Genomic DNA, 14,260 nt, shown 5'->3' on the forward strand with positions numbered 1-14,260 from the left:
AAAACTTATTTTGAAGCAAATAAGGGAAAAAATTAATTTAATGAATAGTGCCGAAAAATTTGTTGCACGTGATGGTACTGAGTGGATGAAAGAACCAAATGTAAGTCGTCAGGTACTCAGACAAAATATTATAAGAGAACGTTCTGGACCAGCTAGATGCACTGAAATGTTGTCAATAGAGCAATCATTCAAATGTTTCATGAACGTTGAAATGGCTGATATAATTATGCGCCACACAAATAAGTTAGCAAAAGAAACTTATAATGCTTACAACAATGCGCATCCAAACACAACTCCTAAGTCATGGACGCCTGTGTCAATAACAGAGCTGTATGCATTTTTTGGCATACTTATTATGACTGGTGCGAACCATAGCAATGGAGAACATGTTCGAGATTTATGGAGCGTCAAAAACTATCCTTTATATCGCGCCACAATGGGAGTCAACCGTTTCTGTTCGATATTGTGGTTCCTAAGATTTGACGATAAAAACACTCGTGCAACACGCTTACTAACTGATAAAGCAGCACCGATCAGTGAGTTGTGGACGATGATGAACAATAATCTTGCTGCACATTACAAGCCCAGCTCATGCTTGACGATTGATGAACAATTATTTCCTTACCGTGGACGCACACGGTTTACGCAGTACATACCGTCAAAACCTGCTAAATATGGTATCAAGGTTTGGTGGATTTGCGATGCCACAAATGCATATCCACTGCATGGACAAATATATACTGGCCAAGCAGAAACTGGTAGGGAAACGAACCAAGGCGAACAAGTGGTGAAGGATTTGTCTGCCAAATACCAAGGAAGTGGCCGAAACATTACAATGGACAATTTGTTTACGACCTTGCCAGTTGCAGAACTGCTTCTCACCTGGAAACTCACGATCGTTGGAACTTTGCGCAAAAACAAATCATATATTCCTCAAGAAATGAAGCAGAACAAAAACAGGACAATTGGTTCAACGACATTTGGCTTCAAAAATAATGCGACAATGTGCTCTTATGTTCCCAAAAAAGATAAAGCAGTAATTTTGCTTTCGACCATGCATAATGATGCTGAAATAGCTGACAGTGGGAAACCTGAAATAATTGAATATTATAATCGTACCAAAGGTGGTGTTGATCGAATGGACCAAATGTTTGCGGAATATCCAACACAAAGACAAACAAAACGATGGCCACTAGCGATGTTCTTCAACATGTTGGACATTACAGCTCTTGCAGCCTACATTGTCTACGATTTGAATAACCCTATGTTGCCCTGGAGAACAAACAACAAGCGTAAGCAGATCCTGCGCAGCTTGGCTGAAGCATTGTGTATGCCCATTATTGAAGCCAGAGCCATAAATCGTCAAGTGACGCGAAATTTTTCGACTAAAATTGCTATTGAAGCATATTTCAACCGACCGGTAGAATCAATGGTGTCAACAGCAGCATCAACATCTGCCGCAGCGCGCACGCCAAAACCTGTGTCCGGATCTTGCTATTTATGTTACGCACAAGAGGAAAAACGCCGTAGAAAAACCAGAAAGCTGTGCGACAAATGTAAGAAGCCAATGTGTCTTGAACATTCGGTCACATCAACAAATTGCTCTATTTGCCATGATTTTCCTTAGATATAAGATGCATTTTTATAATTTTTATAATAAAAGTCAATAATATAATGTGTGAAATGAATATTTTTAATTTTTAAAATAAAAAAATAGTATAAAAAATGTTTTTTTTTTTATTATTATGAGGATTTTTACTATTGGGGTACAAACGTATCCCGGGTGTGTGTTTACGTATATAATGTGTTTGGAAGGCTGAAGCTCCTGAACCAATGGTCCGATCTGGTATAGAGGTATAGCGGTTCAAAAGTTACAACACTTCAAAGTTGAAAGTGGATACATTTGTACCCGGGTGTGTGTTCTAGGGTTAAGAGTGTATTGCAAGAAAACGGTAAATTTTTGGGCAAATATTTGATTACACAATGATGTACAATTTTATATACTTTAATTTGGTACTAAACACTTCTTTGTATTTTGAAATTAATTTTTTAAATTAATACGCAATATCGACATCAATTACCCCACTGTGCAGTGGTAGGGCTGGAAGCAGGCGATCTAGATCTTACTGAGGAAAAATCAGCGGAGCTATTAGGCGACGCAGTACTAACGGAAGCGTGAAAGTGCAAAGGTTTATTAATCTGGTTTCTTCAGTTTTCGAAGTTTAATTCAAATAAGATTCGGTCACCAATTTTGAAAGTTTGCAAAACCTCTTTCAAGTGGTCAACTTTCAAAATTTTCAATATCTCCACGTCGATATTTTCCTCTGAAAAATAGAAAAATAGAAAAAAAGCATTACTTTCAAAAATTAAAAATTTAATAAAAATAAGTTTGTTCATAAATAGAAACAAATATGCATACAAACCCTTAAGAAATGTGTACATGTGTTCAACATTCCAAGATCTTAGTAAAATTTTTAATTCATAGTCTTCAAGGATTTCCTGCTGGTTTTGTAATAAAGGTGAATCATCAGCGAAACTAATGATTGCGGGAAACAAATTATTAATAACTAAAGACATTATCTTGTCTTTTTAAAATGTTTATTCCACTGAAAACTTGGTCACAAAATTGGCAGCTCAACCTATCTTTTAAGGTCAGAAGGTTATTTTTTTTTAGGTGATCAACACAATTGTCAATATTTGCATATTCCTTTAGGCAAAGTGCGCAAATCATTTTTAATTGGTAATGTCAAATATTATTCACACGTTTTACCTTTTTATTTCACTAAAACTTGCACTTTTCACAAAAACACACTTCACTTTTCTAACAACCAGCAAATTAGTGATGCCAACACTGCCATTTCTAAACCGGGCAAAAATGTTTTTCTTTTGTGTCCTTAGTAAAAAATTTGATAATTATCATTGCTAAAATTTAAATATATGTATATCTTATAAATGTGCAAAAACACTTAAGTTTTTTTTTTATTGACCAAAAAATAAACTTTTTGGTTTTTAATGGTGCATTTATTCTGAACTTGTAAAAGAAAAGAAAATACGAAGCTTAAGAATAGGGGTCTACTTATCGAATTTAGAAATAAGTATTCCATCCATTCACATACATACATATTTTCCGAGTCCATGGCGTAAATATATATCAACCGAAATTTTCCGTAGAACACAAATATAAAGAATACTAAATACTTTATATTGAAAAAATTATGATTTGACTTTAATAAAAGCCGAAAACTGAAAAAATTCGTACGATTTATGTATGGGATAGTTTTCGTTGTCGAAAATCCAAGTTTGACAAGAGATTACGGAAATTTATTCCAATATATAATAGAATAAAAAGAATTTTCGTTGAAATAATTTTCCCTTTTTGCCTTGTGTTATAATCAAGTTGGCATTACTGTTAAAAATGGATGCGTAGATGTTTGTCAATAGTTTTCAGAATCTTTGTGAATACATTCATACATTTTGTGAACGTATTCAGAAAGTTTGAGAACACGTACATAAACTTTATGCAAATTATTCGTAAGGATTATAGAAAAAGTTTATGAATTATGATTCACAAATTCCTTGAATGGTATCATAAGTCCTATGAATTTTTTCATACGTTTTACGTATAGTATTCCAAAATTTTATGAACTATGTAATATACTCTATGAAAATATTTAATGAAGTTTGTAGGAAAAGTTTATGACTTTATATTCAGAAATGTTATGCATATTTTTCATAGTTTTATTGAATAGTGTTTTAAGGTTATGTGAACTTTTTTGTAAAATTTGTTAAAAGTATTCCAGAAAATGGTAAAACAAGGTTTAAGAACGATTGTTCATAAATCTTTCAAGCATATACATAACCCTTGTGAATTGCTTCATAATTTCTTTGAATAGTTTTAGAATACTTTGTGAACGTTTTCATAAGCTTTACGAAAACTATTCATAACAATTGAGAATACACCTCTAGAATGATAATTCACAAACTTTTTGAATAAGTTCATAAGCTTTATTAAAAGCTTCATTAGTCTTATGTATTTCTTCATACGTCTATTGAATAATTTTAGTGAAATTGATGAATGCGCTGCATAAACGGTTTGTGAACGCTGTTCACGAAAATTTTATGAATTATTTTTATCCGTGTGCAAGCATCCAACCTTCTTGAACCCCATTTATTTTTCATACAAATAGAGGTTCGAGTAGCTTTTATGAAGTGCGAAGTAAAGTGTGATATAATTTTACTTTTAAGAAGTTTCATTTTGTAAATTTGGTGCAAGGTCCATTTACTGAGTCCCCTGTAATAAAACAATTATACTATTTTGTTAAAAAACACAAGATAAAAAGATGTCCGTTGGGTTTATTAAAGTAATGTATATGTATATGTATGTATATAAATACTTATTTTTTGCTTACAATATTTGTCAAATGAAGGATGTAATTAAGTAACTTATTAACTTCAGAATTTTTATTATAATAATTTAAATTGCAAACCCTATTTTGCGCTTTCCTTTTGCGAATCTTTCTATATTACTTTCAGTGTAAATTTCAATATATAAGTGTTCGTGTCAAAATGTTAGACCTATCAGTCTTTCTTTACGGTACTACGGAACCACCGGCGAAGGGTTGAACAACTTCTTTCTGAAGTAACGTTACATTTTGGGAATGGCTCTTCGCGTACCTTATTTGTATATAGAGGCATTTCATGTCACCGCGGCCACCTCTGTGCGCGGCCTCTAAAGATTTGGATGAAAGTTGAAGATATTGAAGGTCTAGGTGACATAAATGTACGTGCAGCATATTTTGCCGATATGACGTAGGGTTACCTATTTACACGGGACTTAAATTTTAAGAAAACGTCATACATACCTTTCTTTAAAGTGCTGTATCTTGGAAACCTTTTAACGCAGCTTAGTGAAACAAAATGTATTTCTTCCGTCTTATTATGGGCTTTAATTGTGAATTTATTACATTAATGTGCAATGTATAAAAAAAAATAAGTAAAAATTTTTTGATTTTTTTTTGATTATAGCATTTTTAAAAATTTTTCTTTTTACATAAAAACATTGTCTATAATGTCAACTTTAAGTACCCAAATGGACATAATGGGCTACTTATGCATTTGGACTCTAGTTCGTCTAACGCTAGAGCAATATGATAAATAGAGATTGAAATTTTATGAAATTGTATATTTTTGAAAGAGGAAAGGTGTGTAAAAAACAAAAACAATATGAATAAATCGTATTAACTTTACTAAAGGTCTGAAATCATGAAAATCCCTTCAGGGAATTGGCAGAATTGAACTTTGTTGCAAGGTCGCATGGGAAATCTGCTTACGACGTGATTGGAGGACATTTTAAGAGACTGGCAGCTAGATCAAGTATTCAACTCCTGATGTTACAACAAATTCGTACACCCGAACCCCTCTACCAATAGGATGCCTGTAAAAATAACTGCAACTAACTTTTCAGTGGACTTTATTTCGACTATGACTACGTGCCAATTACTTTAATTTTATTTTAAGCTAGTTTAAAAGTTTAAATAACATCAAGTTAGGGAACTTCATATCCTTATTCAACGAATCTTTAAATCAATAAATATTGTTTTTATTTTTAGTTCATATAGTAATAAAAGCGTGTTGTTGGTTTTTTTAAGTTATAATTTTATTACTCATTAGGTTTTTTTACACACCTTTCCATTTTCTTGTTTTAATTAAAGGACTAACCTTGAAGCTATCATTAGAGATCTAATATTCTTTTGCAATGAAACCGAAACATCAAAAACATCAACATGAACAACACTCATTGCGAAAGGATATTAGACCTCCAATGATTGCTTCAAGGAGGAAAGGAAAGGTGTGTAAAAAAATTAACCTAATGAGTAATAAAATCATAGTTTAAAAAAAAAAACAACAAGACCCTTTTATTACAATAAGAACTAAAAAGAAAAAAATTATTTATTGATTTACAGATTCGTTAAATAAGGATATGAAGCTCCCTAACTTGATGTTATTTAAACTTTTGAACTAGCTTAAAATAAGATTAAAGTAATTGGCACGTAGTCATAGTCAAAATAAAGTCCACTGAAAAGTTAGTTGCAGTTATTTTTTACATGCATCCCATTGGTAGAGGGCTTCGGGTGTACGAATTTGTTGTAACATCAGGAGTTGAATACTTGATCTAGCTGCCAGTCTCTTAAAATGTCCTCCAATCACGTCGTAAGCAGATTTCCCATGCGAACTTGCAACAAAGTTCAATTCTGCAATTTCCTTGAAGGGATTTTCATGATTTCAGACCTTTAGGTAAGTTAATACGATTTATTCATAGTGTTCTTGTTTTTTACACACCTTTCCTCTTTCAAAAATATACAATTTCTTAAAATTTCAATGTCTATTTATCATAATGCTCTAGCGTTAGACGATCTAGAGTCCAAATGCATAAGTAGCCCATTATGCCCATTTGGGTACTTAAAGTTGACATTATAGACTATGTTTTTATGCAAAAAGAAAAATTTTTAAAAATGCTAAAAAATCAAAAAGAAAAATGTTTACTTAATTTTTTTTTTGTTTTTTTTATACATTGCACATTAATGTAATAAAAGCACAATTAAAGCTCATAACAAGACGGAAGAAATACATTTTGTTTCATTAAGCTGCGTTAAAAGGTTTCCAAGATACAGCACTTTAAAGAAAGGTATGCATGACGTTTTCTTAAAATTTAAATCCCGTGTAAATAGGCAACCCTACGTCATATCGTCAAAATATGCTTCACGTACATTCATGTCACCTAGACCTTCCATCTCTTCAACTTTCATCCAAATCTATAGAGGTCGCGCACAGAGGTGGCCGCGGTGACATGAAATGCATCTATACACAGTTCTGACCACACTATACTTTCCTTCCAAATTGATAGCGTCTTTTTTTCTAAGAAAAATCGTATCGTTTTCGAAGCGATTTTACGCGTTCGAAAGCATTGTTTTTTCATCTAGCGTATTGTATTCCCCAATTTTAGATGGAAGTAATGAGTTCAAATCAAAGATGTTTATGTAATGTATATTTCGGCAACCTTTCTCGGAGATCGAGAAAATAGTGTGTTCCGCGGAACCCAAGGGTTCCGTAGAAAAGTTACCGGGGTTCCGCGAAATTAATTTTGGTATGAATAAGCACGGCGATCGGTTTGAGTTGCACACAGAAAGAAAAGTTCTATAAACAGCTTGACCGAGACGCAATTATCTATTTTCAAGTATATCTCATAGTTGGTATGATTGCCGTACTGAATACCATACCTACATAAGAGCGTTGAGTTTGCGCTTGACAGCTTGTTTTTTTCTAGTCGGTATGTGTTGTTGGCCGCTGTAGCCAAAGAGTTATACATATACAACTTTCTACAAGGAACGCGATGAATTGCCAAATGAAATGTGAAATATCATTACTGCGCACTTGGTAAATCACCTGAAATCTTTGTCAGATTATTTTTCGGATGGTAGTAGTAATATAGGTTTGGTACAAAATCCACACATTTGAATCTGTGTCTCTGAAAGAGTTTTGCGTTAGTGTTAAGAGTAAATATCGTGAAGCCGCCAAAGAGGCCATCTTAGCTTTGCTTCCTTCTGTCACAACGTACTCTGTCAACAGGGTTTTCAGCTTACACTTATACAAAATCAAATTCAGGTCGAAATTGGATGCTACCCCAGAAATGCGCATACAGCTTTCAGACATTATATCGAACTACTATTTTATACAATAATTAATAATAGTGAAATAATTTCATTCTTTACATTAAATTTTAAAGTATGTATACTATTTTTAGTAAAAGTTTTTATTCATATTTAAATTGCACTGCCTTTGATTTTTAGTAATTTGATGTGGGGTTTCATAAAATGAAAATTGTTTAGTTAGGGTTCCATCATCTTAAAAGTTTAAGAACCCCTGGGCTAGAAATACCAGTGGTGCGGGCAAATTCTTTAAACTTTCCATACACAACGCAACGGTTTGATAAAACTACAATATGGCAACCAGAAAATCAAAAAAATTTGATTTTTATTAAAATTACCTTTAGCAGCTCATTTGGCTCTTAGGCATAGTTCCCCAGTAAGTTTTGTCAACGAAAAATTGAATCAGAAAAATTGCTGAAAACTTACCCTTTTCACAACCATTTTCGGTACTTTCGTAGAGCTAACCCGCGTTTCATCCACTTTTCTTACTGTTTTCGGATTAATTTTCGAATTTTTTGCTGGCTGGGCTGTTCTCGTGACAGCAGCAGCAGCTTCGCGCACGTGTATATGTTACTTATTCTTTGGAACTTAACAATCACCGTGAAAGAGCGAATTAACACGATTTTAGAGGCAGTCGAGAACGAACTTATAAAAAGTTTGAAAACTTGTGAATTTTTTTGTTTGCAACTTGCCGAAAGTACCGACGTAGTGGGACTTATGTTCTTCTCCTGTTAGTGAGGTACCCATTCGGAATGCAAATCGAAGAATAACTTTTGATGAGCGAAGTACTTGAGACTTACACCACTGGCGACGAAATTTTTAAAGCTATCGACAAATTTGTACAGAAAAATGGTTTGAAATGGAGCAAGTGTGCGGATATTTGCAGTGGTTGGAAAAACGAAAGGAGCGATGTCTAGGATGAAGCAAGAGGTAGAAAACGCAACGAGAAGTCTCTGTATGATCCCTCGGTATTCCTTGGCGACTAGAAAGATGCCGCCACTGGATTTAAAACCCGTATTAGATGACGCTGCGAAGATAACAGAGGCCTGTGAAATTAAAATACATCTTTGGTTTTTTTCTAGCTCGTCGAGATTTTTTATTGGTGACATTTATATTTTAGAATTTCTAGCAATTTGCATGAAACCCCCATAAGTAAACAAAGTAAATCAGAAAAACGCATGTAACTTCGAAGTTAACGCCAAGAAAATTGATAACAGCCCGTTTCACCAGCAATTTAAACGGAAAATGATTTTTTATTTTCTGTCAATTTCTATATAACATTCCAAAAATTAAAATCATTTTTCACTTAAATTGCTTTCGTGAAATTGGCTGTAAAAGTTATTTTCTTGGCTTTAACGCGCATTAGCGGTTTAGAAAAACCATTGTCGAATATTTTCCCAACATGGACTCTGAGGATGTCTTCAGCTGGATAACAAACCCGTTTTCATGTGACCCGAAAAGTATACCTACTGGGATGACAAATTAAGCTTTTGAAAACCTTTTGGACATCAGTGACGACCGCACTTTGAATATTAAATACTACGAAGGGAGCCAAGAGAGTTCTGGATGCAAGTGTATGTAGAAAACACTGCTGTTGGCAAGATTGCATTAAAAATTCAAGTGACTTTTACTTTTACATTTCTATATGAGACTGCATTTTCAACAAATGCTTACATGAACAAATAATTTTTAAGCAAAAAACAAAACCGACTTTAATTCTCATATACAAATTTAAGATATCGGTTATCTCTTCATGATCGAATCATCGGATTTAAACCAAATTAGAATGGGACCGCCTGTGAGGTAACACCTTTCTTCTAAGAAAAGAGTTATAGTAATCGGTTAACGTGGTCCAAAGTTATGCGGAAACATAAAAAAAATAAAAATAGTAATAAAAAAATATTCCGACGAATTAATAACCTTCTCATTTTTGTGAAGTCAGCGTCAAATGATTTCAGGGTAAAATTGTCAAAGCTCTCAATAAACTGAAAGGAAATAACGCAATCATCAAAACAATTTCAGTCCTCACATTAAAGCTAAAGGAGCATAAAGTTTGCATTGTGTTTTCTTGTTTTCGTAGACATTTGATGAGTAGGGGTGCAGCGGTAAATAAAGTTTGGGAACGACCATCATGGTAAATGTTCATGTCGTATATACATATTTATTGTGTAGGAAATATTGGAAAATATAATATCAAAATTTACATATGTATGTAAATAAGCATGAACATAAGTATGTACTTATTTAATTATCTATATACTGCACCAAAAAAGTTTCGGTTTTTCCGCCGGGATTACAAAATCTATTATATTTTAAGACGTCCACCAAAATATTTCGGAAAAATATTAAGATTTAAGCGAGCTGGACCGATTTGAAAATACCTCCAAAAATGGAGTATTTTTTTTTTTGCAAAAAGTCTCCTCAGATGACAAAACAGATTGGGCTTAAAAAGTCTGCATACGCACATTCGAAAGTGCTTGAATGAAGAATAAAAAATTTTTCTTTATTTGAAATTACTTGAATGATGAATGAAAATTTATTCATCATTCGTAAGTGCTTGAATGAAGAATAAAAATTTATTCGTTATTCAAAAATGTTGAAATGATGAATGAAAACTTATTCTTATTTATTTTTTATTCAATTATTCATTTTCCTGATTACGCCCATCCCTGAGTAGTACTACATGTACTACTACAGTAGTACATCGGGGTAACACTAATTAAGCCGGGACTTATTAATTTATTTTAAACGTTGAATACAGATGTTTTCGTAAACGCTCTTATAATAAAAATTATTAAGAACGGTTATGTTAATGTTTTAAATTTTTAGTATATTTTTCAAGTCATTAATATTTTTATGCGCATGCAAATGTCTGGTTACACAGTTTAATGTGAAATTTTGTACGTGCACCACGAAAATTGACAAAAAGTAGTATCAGAAAGTTGGATTCGACATAAATACATATAGTGCTTATCATAACTTTACGACACTCACATAATGACAATTTTCACCATTTATCTTAATATTTCTTTTAATTTTAATTATTTGTTTTGATAAGTAACAAAGCAATTTTTTTTGTTTATACGGTTATGCACCCCTTAAAAATAGTTTGCTAGTATTAGTTATACATATGTATGTAGTAAAAACCCGTATTGCTTCCTCACTCACGGCTTCCTTTTGCTATCGCACAACTTAATATTGTAATTTTTAATTTTGTATTTATATCTTACTTTTCCTAAGCTATGAAAATATTTTTATTTTATAATAATCGAAACAGCTGAGCATTAAGTATTTAGTAGCAAAAATTGTTGATTGATTTCTGCCTTCTAGTAGACTTTAGTAACTATTGCAATTTGCTCAAGAAGTAAAAGAGAAAATATAAACAAGCTTTTAAAAGTTCTCCTTTGGCAACAATAAAAAAAAACTTATTTTGAAGCAAATAAGGGAAAAAATTAATTTAATGAATATATATACATACTATTTTCAGTTAATATTTCAAATAATGCTTTTTTTACACGTACTCTTTTAGCTCATCACCCGACTCTTTGAATGCCGATCGAAGTGATAAATCTGTTATGGGTTCCGCTTCGCCCCAAGCACTTTACAAGCTGGTTGTGCCTCTGCTACGCTGTGAGGTAGTTGACGTTCGCGATGCGGCCGTAAATGCACTTGGAATGATAAATCATGAAGCCCTGAAGTGAGTAAAATTTCATTTTATAAGCTCCGTATAAAAGTACACTATTACTACGTTTATACGCATGCATAAGTCGCTTTAATTCATTTCGCCGCGATTCAAAACATATGTATAAACTGAATTTCAATTCGCTTTGAAAGAGCGAAGTGTTTTGGCTCACACTCCATTTCAAATCGGTAGTTTATTTCTCCAGACAGATACTACGTTTATGCGCATGCATAAGTCGCTTTAATTCATTTCGCCACGATTCAAAACATATGTATAAACTGAATTTCAATTCGCTTTGAAAGAGCGAAGTGTTTTGGCTCACACTCCATTTCAAATCGGTAGTTGATTTCTCCAGACAGTTAGAAAGAGTGTATAAACACCGCTCTCACTCAAAGCGAATTGGAGATCAGCTGTTCCGCTCAAATTCCAAATGATCGCATCAGTATTTAAAAGCTGATTAATAATAATCGTTCTTTTTCTTTGCCACGATTTTATAATGCCGAATAAAACTAGATTTTTATCACTTTCCATTATGTTAACTTATAAAATGTCAAATGAAAACAGCTTATTTTGTTTGCTTTTGAAGACGGTTACTTTGATGTCGATATAAAGCCGTAAGTATAAACACTAGAGCGAAATGTGTACGGTGTCAATCCGCTTTCAATTAAGTCGATTATTCTGTGCGTATAAACGTAGTATATGTCAGAAGAAAAAATATGTAGTATGCACGCTCACCTTTAAGGTGGCATGAAGTAAAACTATTTATGTACATACATACATACGGTGGCGAGAATGTAAATAATTTTTGGCAATTTTTTGTTCGCGCATTTTCTCCCATACAAAGTATGTTGGACAATTGGAGAAATGACTAACACCTCCTACAAACAAATTGCCAAAAATCAACGGCACATTGCTTGACTAAAATTCAGCGGGCTACTGCATACTCAGATAGTTTCTAAGAAATCTAATTAAAAAGTTTGAAATTTTGACTTAGATGGTTTTTGTTAGATAATGAGATACACTTTCATAAAATACCTCTTCCGTATTTATATTTTCGCCACTGTATATTAAGGATTTATGTATATTATTAAAGATCGGTGTAGTCTGTCGTTGAATCGATACATTCATTCGGAGAAATATTTTTTTTGATACTAAAGATGCAATAGTTAAAAACAGTTATTTTTCTATTAGTTAAGTAATTCGGAGAGGTCTTTTCAAATTCTGATGAAGCTGGTGGTACTGCTAAACGTCATTTTACACAGCCACATATATTAGTTTCGTCGTTTTTACAAAGCAAAAAATTCGGATTTACATGGCTTTCGTTAGACCGCATCAGGTAGACATAGTACCAAGGAGTTCCTTTATTTTATTAAAAACCTGTTTCAAAAAATAACGAATACTCGTACTGCAAAAAATACTTTCTTTTTAAATAGATATACTACGAAACGGAATTTTTTCGTAGCCAACGGTAGTTGTCGTGTATGGCGTGGTGGCTTTTCTTACGAATTGAGCAGAACTCACCTAAATTCCAGTCATCGCACAGTGTTTCCCTTCCATATAAAATGTGGGAAATAATAGAATAAAGTACGGATTTAAATGAAAATTTGTTTCTTAGTGAACTTAAGGGCGCCGAATTCATTAATATTCTTTTTTTATTTGTTTTTGTTATTTGTTCTTTTTTTATAACTTCCATACTTTCACTGTAAATCCAGTTTAAAGTTGAAAATTCGGGTTCTTGTAACATTTACTTGGGTATAAACACATAGTTTATTCAATTTACATATGTAAGGTATCCGGTTACCGAGCTTGGCCGGTAGATTTTTTTTGGAAAGGTGAAATTTAAAAGTTAATTGAGTTAGATATTACAATATGTGTAACGATCGAAATCTTTTTAGACATGCTTTACTGCTAAACTACATGTAGAAGGATTGCAACCTGTTTAAAAAATTAAATTTATTTACTTGAGGGAATTAGGTAACCTAACATGGGTGCCTTTTTCTTCTTATTTTGCGCTGTAACCGCCTAAGCAATTTCGGCTGTGTTCAACAAAGCACGCCAGTCGTTTCTCTTCTGTGCCAACTGGCGACAATTGGAAATGCCAAGTGAAGCCAAATCCTGCTCCACCTGGTATTTCCATCGCAGTGAAGGCCTCCCTCCTCCTCTGCTACCACCAGCGGGTTCTGAGCTGAATACTTTCAGAGCTGGACCGTCGGTGTCCCTTCGAACGACATGGCCAAGCCGGCGGAGCCGCTGTATCAGGGTAGCCAACTCATTTTTGAGAACTCTCTGATTTCGACTATGAAATTCCCCGATTTTGTCCGAAATTTCGTAAAACTCCCCATATATCTCCTTATTAAAAAAATTTTATTTTGATATTTTGTTGGTCTTTTTGTTTATTTTATATCTAAATGTAATTTATTTATGTACCCATAAATCAAGCCAAACTTTTGTAAAGTAAGTTAACAAATAAAGAATAAAAGATTTACATATAATACTTATATACATACAGTGGTCGAAAAAATTTACTCGCACCAAATTTTGAAAAGTTTTCAAAATTATTACTTTTTTTTTGTTATTTAATTTGAGTTATTTTTTATAAAAATATAGTTTATTCTCCAATAAAACCGCTTAAATCCAAGTTTCAAACTTTGTGCAATAAGAAACTTTCGTAAAATGTTCGAGCTTTTTTAATTCAATTCCCTAGAAAGATTTTGGTTATGCAGTATTGTAGCACACTCAGTTCTAGTATAATAAAAAAGCAAGTTTCAAGTGGCTAAAAATTTTACTTTTAGAATTTTGTTTGGTGTTGCGGTTTTCTTCCATATAAACATAAATTGTTTTATTCACTATAGGAAAGCAAATGCGACAAAGG

At 32.9% G+C, this 14,260-nt stretch overlaps 1 protein-coding gene across 1 annotated transcript in view; it reads left to right on the forward strand.

Annotated features, from left to right (window-relative positions):
- The window catches only part of LOC118749276 (protein furry-like), a 1,083,341-nt gene that overhangs the window by 173,528 nt on the left and 895,553 nt on the right, over positions 1-14,260 (forward strand). The window contains exon 8 of the mRNA XM_036484076.1: positions 11,236-11,403. Coding sequence (XP_036339969.1) covers positions 11,236-11,403 — 168 coding nt within the window. The remainder of the gene's footprint in view (positions 1-11,235; positions 11,404-14,260) is intronic.

This window comes from Rhagoletis pomonella, unplaced genomic scaffold (genome assembly GCF_013731165.1).
Source record: "Rhagoletis pomonella isolate Grant_MI unplaced genomic scaffold, Rhpom_1.0 Rhpom_scaffold_00014, whole genome shotgun sequence".
NCBI lineage: Eukaryota > Metazoa > Arthropoda > Insecta > Diptera > Tephritidae > Rhagoletis > Rhagoletis pomonella.